The 14,444-nt window shown below is 43.1% G+C and overlaps 2 protein-coding genes across 3 annotated transcripts in view; one reads left to right on the forward strand and one right to left on the reverse strand.

Moving 5' to 3' along the window:
- The window catches only part of dock1 (dedicator of cytokinesis 1), a 181,537-nt gene that overhangs the window by 71,122 nt on the left and 95,971 nt on the right, over positions 1-14,444 (forward strand). The gene's annotated exons all lie outside the window — the stretch shown is intronic.
- The window catches only part of insyn2a (inhibitory synaptic factor 2A), a 31,399-nt gene continuing 23,322 nt past the window's right edge, over positions 6,368-14,444 (reverse strand). Inside the window, exon 4 of the mRNA XM_085760741.1 lies at positions 6,368-6,749. Coding sequence (XP_085616867.1) covers positions 6,566-6,749 — 184 coding nt within the window. The 3' untranslated portion in view covers positions 6,368-6,565. The remainder of the gene's footprint in view (positions 6,750-14,444) is intronic.

Genomic DNA, 14,444 nt, shown 5'->3' on the forward strand with positions numbered 1-14,444 from the left:
TGTCTATTTCAGTGTGCCGTCATTCCTTAATTTCCTCACGTGGCGTAGCCTACAGCAGCCAACCGGCAACCTGAATATCAAATACATCAGTTCAGGGTCTGATATAAAAATATGTATATTTTCAAAATAATAGCTCATTATTTCTCTCACGTGATTTCTGCCCCTGAACTTCACTGCATGTATCCATATCCAGGGTTGTAACACATCACTTTTCACGATTTTCATGATGATGGCGCGAGTGATGTTTATTTTTGATGTAGTACATGGTGGGAAAAAATATTTTTAAAAAACCTAAAAAATAAAATAAAATCAATTTAAATTAAATGTCCATTGTTCATTCACTTATTTTAATCAAAAAATGAGCTGGCCCTCTCTAAACCACGGGAGCCACAGCAGAGGGATGAAAGAGCCGCGTGCAGCTCCGGAGCCGCGGGTTGCCAACCTCTGGGTTAGGCATTCAGTTGTGATGGATGAGGTCAGGTAAGGGTGTAGAAAATGCTGTTGTGTCAATTAGTGTCCCCCACGGGGGTTAGTGAGACAAGTGTGTGTGAGCACCGCGCCCTCTCCATCTGGGGAGGCAGCGGGAAACGGCATCACCTGTTTAAATGGGAGCTTATCTGCTTTTATTACCAGTCACTGAGCCACGCTAGCAGAGGGAGATTTAATAAAGCCAACAGCACCCAGAGTTATCACACACTAATCATCTTTTGTTTGTGTTTGTGTTTGTGAATGTGTGTGTGTTATGTCATAGTGCCATAATACTTCCCCAGCTCTCATCCCATGTCCCCTGTGTCCTCTCCTCCTCTCCTCCTCTCCTCCTTGTACTCTCACATGCCTCCTCTCCTCCTCAGTTGCAGTAGAAGGATTTTTTGGATTGCAGAGATAGTGGAGCCGCTCTGTCTCTCTCTCTCTCTCTCTCTGTCTGGAGGTATCCCAGCATTGCACCAACTAGCCGGCCTAGTAGATGAGGGAAACCCTCTGTTTTGTGACTCTGTGCATCACTCTGCTGCATAATGTAAAACTAACGAAACTGGAAGTTAAGCTGCTGCTTTCCCCCTCGCAGTGATCTTCCTGGAGGGGATAGGACTCCAATCATTGTCATGGCAGTTAGACGAATACGGCGTCAGCTTCGGCGTCGGCCTGCCTGGCTCGGACTCACAGAGTTTTAAGAGACGGGGTTTGGAAAAAGAGGTTGTTTGCCAGAATAGATCCGTCGGGGCTGCAGCTCACCTTCCTCTCCTGCCGTCCACCTCCCCTGTTAGTTTTCACTGCAGCAGGGTTTGTTTCTCCTCATGTGTTCCTGATGTGGAACTTGCCTTGCACTTTGTCTGAAAGGCTATCAACACTCACGCAGGGCAGCACACACAGGTCTGCTCTCTGCTGTATTATACTAAGTGCATCCATTTCAACTCAGCCCCCCCCCGCGGTGTAGGTGAAACGACGTCGGCTGCTGAATGGTGGCACTAAAGCAGAGCAGCCACCTTCCTGGTAAATGAAAGTGCCCTACCTATAACCTCCTGTGGCCCTTATTGAAACTATCTACTTTGTATACATGTGCTGCTGCCCTCTGCCCCCCCCTCATCCATCCTCCTTTATATACAGCTGCCTTATATCGTCCCCACTGACCGCTGCCCTTTTGTCAGCTGCTGTCTCTATAGCCACTGTACTTGACCGCCTTGACATTTCTAAATACCTGCATAATATTTAGCATCAGTTGTGCAGCGTCCTCATTCACAGCAGGAGCTAGAGGTCACGTCAAAGCCTCGTGCTTTTCGAAAACGCTTGCTCTTTTCTTTTCTTTTTTTCCCCCCCTCAAACACTATACATATTATAGCGCTTGAGACAGAAGCTGCATTTGAAGCAGGTCCCCAATCATTATTTAATGATCAATAAGGTTGGTGTGAATTTTTAACAGCCACGAGACCCAGTTCGTGCGGCTGGAAGGAGCCGTACAGCTCTCTAATCAGCAGGGCTGTTGTTGCTGCCTCCGGGTGCTGCTGCTTACTCTGCAGGCAGATTGCGCCGCCGCTGCTCACACATCACCGCAGCCAACCACCGACCTTGTTCTTCTGAGTGGCAGCCTCTTACATTTAGATTTATGCATTAACGTTCTACTCTGCCTCCCGCCTCTCTCTCTCTCTCATGCTCTCTCTTTCCTCCCCCCCCCCTCTCTCTCTCTCTCCTGGTGGTGCCGGACACCGCATGTTGATGAGAGTGATCACAGTGACAGCTCGGGGGCGTCAGTTTTTTGTTGCGTGTTGTCACCGCGGCGCCACGGCTGTTAGCGACTTCGACACAGCGCCGCCACACAATTACATCGTTGGACATCCCAGCAGGCTGCGTATCTATATTCGTGTCCACCCTCGAGCAGGTTGAGACGAGTCCTTGTGAATACATTCACGTTGGCAGAAACATTTTGCCTGTCCCTGCTGAAATTTACCAACATCTACCTTTTTTTTTTTTTTTTTTTGTCCTTGAATTAGCCCCTGCAGATAAACATGGACAGGAAGCTGCAGCTGCAAAAATCGAACCAAAGCAATGAAACAAACCTTTAAGTCTGGTATATGTGCCACACTGATCCTTGCATAATCAGTTATACATCACCTGGAAACACCTAAATGTCAATATTAATATGCGGATATACCTTACAGACCCTGAAGAGAGTATTTCCATATTTTGAGACAGCTATGTTGACTGAATGATCTATTGAACTTTTCATGGCTGTGGTTTGGGGAGGTTTGTGGTGATGTGTGGCTTTAGTCCTTGACTGCCGTCCTGCTGATATTCCTGCAGAGTGCAGAAGGAATGGAGTGGAAAGCTGCAGTGGAAGGACTCTGTGCTATTGATTGACAGTATAAGGGCTGACCGGCTATAGCGGCTTGAGCGTTTTTCTTTTTTACTTCTTCGTCTTCTATGCTGCATGCACTCACTGACCCAATACAGTACATTGCAACACAGCCAACCTTAATGGCATGTAATCAGAGCAGCATCCTCTCCTATAGCCCTCTGCATCACTCCCCATCTTTACCTGTCTGTCTTTATATGTTTCTGTTCAAATAATTCTGTCAGTGTATCCTCGCCTCTCTCTTTCCCGTCTTTTCTTTTTCTCCCCCACTCTCTCTCTCTCTGTTTCTCTTCCTGCTGGCCAGACTGCTGCAGAGCTCTTACAGAAAAAGAAGCATAGTGAGATATGGCACTGCATCATAATGCCTCAAACGTGCACTTATCACTCAATTCATGCACCTCTCCTCCCTCCTCTCCTCTCCTCTCCTCTCCTCTCCTCCCTCCTCTCCTCTCGCGCACCCGAAACTTTAACCAAGTGTCCTCTCGGATTTACTGACCCTGCGACAACTGGTGTCAGACGTGCGCTCGCTGTCAACAACGGCCGTGATGAACAAGCGGGACTCGCATGTTGATGCTCATCACCTTCAAACCACAGCGGACTGCAGCAAGAAACGGGCGAGATGTGAAGCCGCACTGGGCATCGTGTTTGTAACCTCGGTGGTGTGCTGTAAACATCCACCAGCAGGAAGCCCTGTGGAGACGGCCCTGCTAGGGGTTAGAGGAGGGCGGAGAGGGGGAGTGGGGGGCAGCGTTGCCCTCGAGCAACACTGGTTCCTGGAGCTTCATGCGTCTGCGTGCCGGTGACTCTGCATCTCTGGGGCATTTACTCAGAGCTTTGTCCCCGGTTAACCTCATGGTGTCATCTCATCGCTAGTGTGCGCAAACATTAGTCAGGTGCATTTATGCACACCAACACACACAGACATGCCCACCAGTCCCTGGACGGCATTAAAGCGAGAATGGTATAAGGGCAAGAGCTGTGTTGTGAGTGTAAGCTTTGCATCAGAAGCAGGTTCTGAGGCAGGGCCGACTCTGACTGTGCACCACCAGTCCTTTTCGCTTCTTATCCCTCGGTTGTATTCTGCTCTCGTGCTCTGCCACTCTGCCACATCAAAGAGATGCAGGGCTGATTTTCTATGTATTTTCAACCTTATCTCTGACTTTTCATCACAGAAATTTGTAGAGTTGATTGTTTTGCATACAAAATTATCAAACCATGCACCCTAAGTGAAGAATTTAAGTTAGGGTGGTTCACCAAAATTACAAAGGAGATATTCCCTCGCCTGGTAGTTAGTTTTTCTTTTTTTCTTTCTGTCTCCAATTTGTCATTTGTGATTTGTAGTTGCAAAAGTACTAGGGTGGAGGTGGATGACTTTTTCACTTTAAGTTCTACAAAAGCAACGGCAATATCTCAGATAAATAAAGTGAGAATTCACAGACTGCACATACTGTACCTCTGTGAATAAAATCTAAATTATCTGCTAATTATTGTCCAACCATCAGAGGATGAGATACGATAATGGCATTTTTTGTATTCTGGGCGAACCAGCCCTTAAATTGGTCTTGGAAAAATAACTACTTTGCAAATAATAATACTCAGTCTGCATCATAGTTTGAGAGCTCTGTTGATGTCTTGTTTTTATTTCTCATATTTTGCATATTAAATATCTTTATTTTTTTTCTTCCTTTTTTAAAAAAACAGTATAAAATACACAGTATTGTACATAATAAATCAATTGCACTTCTTTTAAGGTACAGATAAACATCTAGTTCTCTCTTGATGCTACAGTATAACTACTGAAAGAAACCGACCTGGCATGTACAAGAGTGGAGGTGTTGAATCACATGTAGCCAACAGAAAGCAGCATGTTGGAGCTTGTGAAGGTCAAACCAGTGATATCTAGGTGTTTGCCAGGTATTGTTATGACAGTAGATAAAGATTTCTTTATGCTTTTATCCTTGAAACCACTTTGGCCACTTTTCCTGTCTTTTGGGGCAGTGCTTTTGGCTTTGAGAGTGACTTCGGTTTCATGCTCCTGCAGGCGCTGTTAACTTAATGTTGTTTTCTCTCGGATATTGGCTGCTCTCCCACTCATTAAAATGGTTTTTAGCCCTATTTAATGCTATTTGATATATAGTTATAGAAACGCAAATATTACTTCAGCTGTACATATTCTTTGAACCCTGTATGGATGAGCTTTTACTATACAGTCAAATAGATGGGAAGCAATGAGCAGGCGCTGGTGGTTTAAGAAACAAAAAAACAAAGGGGGGTCGTGGGGGAGAGAAAAAACTTTTTGTCATTCTCTTTAAAAAGTGTTTTTTCAAAAGCTAGAAAATATCCTGCAAAATCTGAAGGTTGTAAAAAGCATGCAAGGCTACACGCCTGCCACCCTGCACTGTAGAAGCCCTGGTTGTGATCAGAAGTGGCACATTCAGTCTCTCTGGCTTGGTTTCAGTAGCTATTGTAGTGGCTGATGCAGGATACTGAAGCAATACAATCACAGCTATCTTCTTTTACCCCTCTCATGTGCTAAGTACCAAACATTGTTTAATATGCTGACTGGTTTCATGACTGGAACAATGAAGGATCCTTTTTTTTTTTTGTATGTCTGCGAGTCGAGTCAGAACTCTCTATAGTTTCACACTGATGAGGCTCGACTGTATGTATTCCCTCTCATTAATAGGGTATTGGGTTTCATTAACCATATGCACTGTGAGGTTAGTAGGAACTAAGTTTGATGTATGAAAGGGAATTAAGAATCAGAACTTTCTTTATTTTTTTTATCTCCTATGCACTGTGGTTTTTGAAATGCACAGCCCCCTTCTCAAATAAATATATTCCACTAAACCTTAGAGTGAATGTATATAGATATATATTTATATAGAAAAAAGTACATTGACGTCTAACTTTGCAAACGTTATTAAGAAAATAAGTGTTATTTATTCATTCTTTACTTCAAAGTCAGTTGATTTGAGGAGACATTTTAGCGATGGATAGAAACTTGATCATAGAATTCCAATAAACACCTCTGACCTTTTTGTCCTTTAGGTCTCTTCTTTAGATATTATGAAAGTCTTCAATCTGTCATAGTTAGGAGGTGTTCTACATGTGTGAGTTAATTCTCAAAATAGTTCCTTTTTAATTATTCTGGAGAAAACGTATCCTGAACAGTGTTAATTGTGCTTATGCTGTTGATGTAGACCTCAGAACATTGTGGTTGAGCTGACAGCCTCTCCTGGAGGCTGCGAAGAAAGACAAAGTCCCAACTGGTGAATAGAAATGTGACGGTCACTGAACCGGTATCATAGAATAGGGACCCCGTGGACTTCAGCTAGAAAAATATATGCAAATAGACAGAGGGAAATCAAATTCGTCTTCTCACCTTGCTGATCTCCAAATATGTTGCCCTGGTGTAATTTCACACCCTGTTTGAAGAAAGTAGTTCAAAATAACTCTGAATCCATTTTTGGTAAGCATGACATTTTTGAATATTTCAATGGAATCCACACTTGTGTCCCGTTACACATCCCGTCGTCTCTGAGAAAGGGGGTTCAGTATCCAGTAGTGGAGCTCTCCATTAATACTGGTCACTAGGTTCACAAAAAAAAAGAAAAAAAGCCAAGGGGATGTGGTAAATCAGAAGACGATGGATAAAACCAAACGAACATGGACGACCGGGCGGAACGCATAAATCCTGTTTATCGGTAGCATCTGTGTTCACAGGAACCAAAGTTTCCAGCGGGCATGCTTCTTGGAGTCAGCTTTGGACTTGCGTTTGGGGGTGGAGGTGAAGGCCTCCTGGGGGTAAGGCAGGGGAGCGAAATGGACCTCATCCGTGGGGCAAAGCCTCTTCATCAGCGGCTGCAGCTTGTCCTCCTGCTGCTTGAAGTCCAGCTCCACACTACCTCAAAGAAACAGAGACATTCAATCAGTTCGAGCACCAGCTAACTGCTGCATGCATGTATTCAGACCACCTCATTCATAAGTTATGAGGACAGGATAAACATGTAACATATCACATATGGTCTAATTTATTTTATTGTTTGTAAATCCTACTTATCTTCATATGTATCCACTGCTTGTTGAGTTTACTGTTACTTCTTACTGTTCTTAATTGCATTTAAATCACCCACCAAGCTAATAATGTATGCATTTTTTGCAACCCTACCCCTATTTTTATTGTGAAAAAATGCAGGATTGATCAGAGTGAATGAATCGGTGAGTTATATCTCGATTTTTTTCGTAGACATAAACAGCATCTTGCAAATTTGCAAGATTTTTCTTTTTTCTGGCTTTTATTCTGAAAGAGCCTTTACTTTGAATGGGCTGCAAACCTGGCCATTATTTAAATACTGTCTTTAATTTAAAACATTTTACCATGTATTCACCTCCTCCATCCACACAGATTGCGCTCAGGTTTCTTTTCCCCTTAATGCCTTTTTAATCCCAACATGTTTTGACTGCCACATTTCCCCTCCAACCTTATTAAGGATCTACACTGTGGCCTCTGATCTCCTCCACAGGCATCGGTCACAGCACTGCTCAGTCTGGCAAAGCAGCCTAGATTTTCTGCCTACTTCATCCTTATTTCCCAGTACAAAAAAAAAAAAAAATCTCCAAATATAGACTCTTATTTGCATTATTACCGTGATTCATAAAACGAGAGGGAAGCCCACTAGTGTTTTCCCCCCAGCGAGGGGGGCCTGGTCACTGGAGGAGGTGTTGAACCAAACATCATTTGCTTTGCTTAAAATGAGATCAGAGCTTGGGTATTGATGTGCGCCGTTCAGGATTTTAGTTTCATGATGCTTTGATCCCTGCACAATATTACAACATGAGCAAAAGGTAACGGGGATGCAGAATGATTTCATCTGTGGGAATTCTGCACAGACACACACATACACGAGCTTTTCTCACTGCGCTCTTGAGAGATACTCATCATCGACATGATTCATACCCAAGCTTCTCAGCCTAACCCTTAACCATCACCAGTAAATACCTAACCTTCACCCAGTTGTAACCTGAACCCTGAAGCCAAGTCTTAACCCTCTAAAAGCAGCCTGTAACCGTGGGAACCTCAATTTTTGAAACCCGATGGGTCGGTATGCAGACAGGCACACACACACGCACTGCACACACGCATACACATAACCTGTCTTTTCCTTCTTGGCGTACTCCACGTTTCCCCAGGGTTCTGGGGGGATTTATCTGGACCAGCCATCGTTGTAATCCCACGCCCGCGCACATCTGACTACTAGGTACTGCTGAGAGAAACTCAGATTACAGCCTCAACTGTGGTTAAGTGTAGAGGGACTTTAATCTGCTAAAGCCTCCTCCAGCCATCAGCCTGAGATGGGGCGAGTGGGGAGGGGGGTTGGGGTGGCGGGAGGGGGCCACTCTGACAGATACACTTACATAATGGCAACTGGATCCACCTCATGAATACTGGTGTTTGTCTGGCTGCACGCTGCCATTCACCACGGTGAGAGATTATGCAGTGTCAAGGTGAGCGGAGCAGCCGGCTGCCTGCTCTGATTGAAACACCGGGCGCCTGTAATGATCACCCGGTGCAACACTAACACATCTTTTTTTTTGAGAGAGATTTATAAAGAGTGACTCCCTTTTGTAAAATCTACATTGAATAAAATCCCATTACAAACTACTGGATGTTCACAGTGATTAGTATGCCAGGTGAACCGCAGATGCAGATTATTCTGTCTGTTGCTTCTGAAAGCACACAGCCCACCAACAAAAAACTATTTTCAGAAGCAGGGACATTCTGAAATCAGGTGTCGCAGTAAAATTCGACAGGTTTTATTAGGTACGCTGATGGCATTGGCATTGATTGGAAGAGAACAGATGTAAAAGTGGGTGTCTGAAAGTGAGTCAAGTGAATGTTGGGTGCTGAACCAGACACTCAGCACTTTGCATTTGTTTGACTCAGGTCTTTAAATGGAGCCAAGAACACTGCAGCTATTACCAATAAATCACTGGCTGTTAATTACACTAGTTTAAATCTACCTCAATTTGTGCAATGTCAGTGAGAGGTTTTGCGTGTATGTGTGTATGTATACTGTACTGTACATGTGGAAACAGCTGTATGAAATGTAGCTCTGTAGCCGAGTCAAACGCACCAGTAAATATGATACTTCACACTCAGATCTTCATCTGAGAACAAGATTTGTCCAACTAAAAGGAAACAATGACATGTGTTTTGTTTGGTTTGCCCCAAGTCGGTGCCAAACTTGAGGAAAAACTCGATCCAAATGTTAAGCCCTGCACACAAAATGTCTTTAATGAGGTGTCTTGTTCAGCTCAGTGAATTCTCCAAAATGAAATATCTGCTGCAAAGACTGAGGAAAGGTACAATAATTCATGCCTTAATGTCATTTCACCTCGCCTGCTGCAGCTCTCTTTACTCAAACCACTCAAAGTCGTTCTGGCATAAATCTGGTCCAACATCCAGCAGCCAGAATTTTTAGCAGGTGCCAGGAAAAGAGACCATTCTACTCATTTTTTTCAGCCTGTACTGGCCTCCAATTGAATTTAGAACTGATTTTAAGATTGCATTTATTAGAAAAGAATCAGCTGCGGACTACAGTTGGAGCCTCTGTGGCCCCCCAAAGTGTGCTCGTAAACCCAGAAATAAATTATTTCCTGAAAGGCCGACTTATTTTGAAAGGGTGGGTGAGCTGCACCAGTCAGAGCTGGTCCGGTAACAGTCTGCCAAAATCGATTTAAAATTCCCTGGAGAAACCTGCTGCTTTTACCTGAACCCGTATAATTCAACCTTCCTGTTTCATCCAGTCTGTTTTGGATTCTATTCTTGTTTTATTCTTTCGTTTGCTGATGCTTCTGCTGTTGATTTTATTTGTCTTGCAGTGTTCTCTAAAAGCACTGCCATTTTCCTTTGGTCAGGCCTCAGGGGAGCTGACGTACAAGTGCGAACGCAGCCTCGCGATGTATAATAAGATCATGATGTCTTCTGAAGTCCAAGTCGAGCTCGCATATTAAACAAAATTCACGGGCTGCGAAATTAACAGGCACTCGCAGCTCTAATAAGTGTAGTAAGACAGCATCAAAGGATCCTGTGATCAATGACTGTGTTTGTCAGAGTGTAATGAATGTGCACTGGTGTCACTGGTGAAGCAGTATGCTGATTATTTCATTGTGTCTTTTTCATCTTTTTGTTAAAAAAAAAGAAAAAAGAATCTTCAATTAAAACTGTGCAGCAGCGGGACATGTCTCTTTTGGGAGGTAGTGTTGTTTAATGCTGTGTCATTTTGTGTCAGATACGATAGGCCTACATCTCTTTCTCTGCTTTTCTGCCCGCTTCTGCTTGAGGTCTATCTGTATATTGTCGTGGTAACTCCTCGAGTCGTTGCAACAACCTCTGAGCTGCAGGCCAGAGCCACAGCTGAGAGCAACTCATTAATTAATTAATTAGGGGCTCCTCTGATTGGCTATCTCTGTAGTTTATCAACCATTTCACTGACAATTCTGACCTCCATTTTCCCATACATTTATATGAAGTCTCTGTGAAACAAAACCACACACGCATACAGTACATAGACACTGATACACACACAGATCATCTCAACTGAATCTTTATCCTAAGGAGCATCAGCAAAATGTTAGCAGTTTTTGTTGTAAAAACTTTGTAACTTTCTTTTGAGAAGTGCTATATAAATTAAATAATCAATATTTCATGTTTTTATGTTACACTGGAAAGTTCCACTGAGGCCTATACTGTACTATAGTTGGTGTGTAGGGTATGGGTCTGTTCACCCATAGGTCATATACTGTACCATACTCTACACACCAACACTCATAGATGTCCTCACTCACATCATCTGTTCTGTCGAGATGAGCACTTTACAGTTGAGAAACAAACACAACTAACACACACACACACACACACACACACACACACACACACACACACACACACACAGATTGACAGCTCCTTAATGTCAGTGTTCAGAGATAGATGATCATGTGTCTGTTCTATATGTGACTCTTGATCTTAAGGCCGTGGATTTGATTACGATGTTGACACAGATCACATCCCAGCAGCTGCCCCCCTATAGCACTCTCAACATTTCTGCAAGAAAAGTTTTTATTGCCTCCCTCATTAGACCTATTTTCAACTGATGCTCTGAGAGAATAATAAATATCAGTGCAGTTGAGGTGACAGAACTTGTGCCGCAGTCTTTTCTTTATTCAGCTCTTGTCTTTGGGCTGGGTTTACCATACACTTAGTTTTATTATTTTACAATCGTCTCTCTCTCTTATTACTTGCTGATCTAGCCTGCAGTAGGTGTACAGTATATGTGCACTTGTATATAGTGTGCGATTTGTGAAAAAAAAGGGGGGATAGATAGAGATCTGTATCTGGTCACGGGGGTGCTCTTACAGCATTTGTCAACTGGTGTGACATGAATTTCCTAGACCTTAACGTGTCTAAAACAAAGGAAATTATCATTAATTTTGGAAAAAATTGTACTAAGCCCCCTGCAAATCTTATTCATGGTAAGGAGGTAGAAATGGTGGCTTCATACAAATACTTAGGAACTGTTTTTGACTCACAGCTAAGATTTGATGTCAATACAGATGCCATTGTTAAGAAAGGCCAACAGAGGACTTACCTACTCAGGAAGTTAAATTCATTCAATGTCAGTAAGAGGATTCAGTCCTTGTTTTACAAGTCTTTTATTGAAAGTATTCTGACATTTTCTTTTATCTGTTGGCACAACAGCTTGGGTGTTAAAGACAAAAATTGTCTGAATAAGATTGTAAAGGTGTGCTCCAAAATAATAGGGGTGCAGCAGGATGACTTGAGTTCCCTTTGGGATAAACGTGTGGCTAAAAAAGCAAAAGCAATTATTAATCAGCATGACCATATCTTGTCATCTGAATTTGTACTGATGCCCTCAGGGCGCCGTCTTAAAGCGCCACTACGGAAAACTAACCGTTACTCCAGATCATTCATCCCGTCTGCTATCAGACTCTTAAATCTAGACCCAAGCTTGTGGAAATAATAATTTTTTATCTTTACTTTTGATTATTCATTTATTGATCTATTTTTGATTCTGATTTTTAATTTTTGATTTATTTATTTTATTTTTTACACGCTGGAAGGCCAAACGGGAGACAAAGGTCATGTTTTGCTTCCACTGACATTGTAAATACAAACTAGCACCTGTGCATATGTATGAATGTGGATGAGTCTGTATTGTTGAGTTTGTATTGATGTGCTGTTGTGGATGAGCTTGTATTATTATTATTATTGTTCTTGGTGGACTGCCGAACAGAATTGCCCTCTGGGATTAATAAAGTTGATCAAATCAAATCAAATCAAAATCGCACCCTGCTTGTATCCCTCTTAATCTAAAAATCAGGTTCTCTAGATGTCAAAGATACTTCAAAGTACTGAAGTATCATGTCAGCTTTGTTTATTTCCACTATGTTCAATCTATAGTGTAAATATAGGAACGGCAGTCGGTGCTGTCTAAAATGACCCATATGGCCACTTGTCCTGCCGATTTAGCATTGCACCATATAACATTGTTGCACTCACAATAGGCAGTAGAAAAATCAATGCAGCCAAATCAGCAGGGATCAGTCAAGCAGGGACGAGGAGCCGGCTACAGAGGTCTGGTCAGCTCACTTCTTTCTAACCCTGCACCATCGTTTTCAAGCTCATGGTCTCCAGTCCCAACTGTGGCTTCCTCAACTGGCATCACTGGTGGAGAGTTGTATCCTATTTTGCACAGATCCCTCTGGAGCCACAGAAAAAAGCTTTGTACAGTCTTTTTCCACAAGTGCAGAAGTAGTGCTCCACAGGACTAAACGAAATATCAAGAGAAACCAACAGAGCCGCTTCAGTAACAAACTCTGTCTTTTTGGGGGGATCAACCTTCTTCCACCTCTGCTTAGTGAGGGAGGACAGACATTAGCTGAACAACGGCTGGAGGTTTCTTTATTTTGCTCGTCACAAAACATGATCATGTTGTATTTCAAGTGTTTTCCAATGAGGACATGATGTGTCTGGTGCAATTCTGTAGCTGCGATGTTTTTGCAACTTCAGCTTTAGATCTAGATCTTGAGTTGATCTCGGGAGGGATTAACCTGTGAGAGCAGTGAGTGAGGAATTCCTGCATCAAACAGCACGGTGAACATTTGGAGTTTGACTCCGTGGCCACCCGACTTTTTCCCTGCATGTCAGTCCCTCTCTTTCTCTCTCTGTCTGCCACGCTTCTGTCAGATTTCATGCTTCACTGTCCAGTCAAACCTAAATGTCAGAAGATTTTCAAAAGATAAAAGTTCACTCTTACATCTGAGCTCACACACAGAAACCTCTGTTAATATTATACCCACAATCTGTGTGAAACAAAACCCTTTAATTAAATGTGTTCACATTATTCACATGACACGCTTCTGAACAGCCTACACCGCTTGATATCAGAGCCCTCTCAGGTTCGGATGCTACCTGTATCAGTGCTTTATCACTGTTATGTTTCCTTTATCTGTATTGTAATCAGACTAAATCCTTACACACACACACACACACACACACACACACACACACACACACACACTCGCTCTCTCCAGATTTCCAGCATGCATAATTGAACAACCTATAGATTCATGATGCTCAGAACAAAACACGCTGTTGGCTGGTGATCTCAGCCCCGTTTTCCTTTGAAACCGAAGCGGCTCCTGAATGTAATTTACTACCCAGGAGAGTGAGACAGTGTAGAGATAAACTGCCCTGTGGCTTTGGAAACAGCAAAGAAAGAGAAACTTAAATGTCACTGAAATAGAAAAAAGAAATCTGCATAACTTCATTTGGAAAAAAGGCAGAGTGAAATGATAATCATCTCATCTTTGAAACGTACTCAAAAGGCCTTTTAATGAAAGATTTATTAGTCTCTACCCGGCCCAGTTATCAGCATCTCCTTATGAAACTGTCACGAGCCCTGCTGCGTCACTCCACATTTTGATTTTTCTTTTTTTGCTGAAAGCGAGAAAGTGAAGCGTTGTTGGCATTTCCCTGTCCCCTCGCTGCCACTCCCCTGAGTGGGTTGTTGGATCAGAACAAATTGAAGAAGGCACTTTGGACCTTGTCAGTCTTTAACCTCCTCTTCCCCCACTTGTTCTCAGTCCCGCTATGTCTCTCTCTCACTCACTCCCACTCCTCTTCCTGTCATGTTCCCTGCTTTCTAAAAAAAAAAGACAAAAAACAATGTGTATACAAGAAAAGGAACCTGTCTGTTCCCCCGAACCGCACCTGACCTCACTTACTTTGAAGTATTCATCGCATTACACCTCTCACCTACCGCACTGTAAACATCTGTAAGTCTTTATCAGAGCTTGTCTCCTTCTTCCTCTCTCTGTCTCTCTCCTCCTCCTCTCTGTCTTTGTCTTTGTCTGTCTTTCACATCCTCACCCTCCCTCTCTCTTTGTGTCCTTATCTTCCTCGGGTGTGAGCGTGGTATTCCTGCCTGTCCTCCACTGTCCCTTCACAATGTCTGTCCTATAGCCCACCTTACCTGAGGAGGATCACTCCGGTAGCTATGGTAACCAGCTCGCC

The sequence above is a fragment of the Trachurus japonicus genome, chromosome 19 (genome assembly GCF_045865225.1).
Source record: "Trachurus japonicus isolate A0001 chromosome 19, Traja_1.0".
Classification (NCBI taxonomy): Eukaryota; Metazoa; Chordata; class Actinopteri; order Carangiformes; family Carangidae; genus Trachurus; species Trachurus japonicus.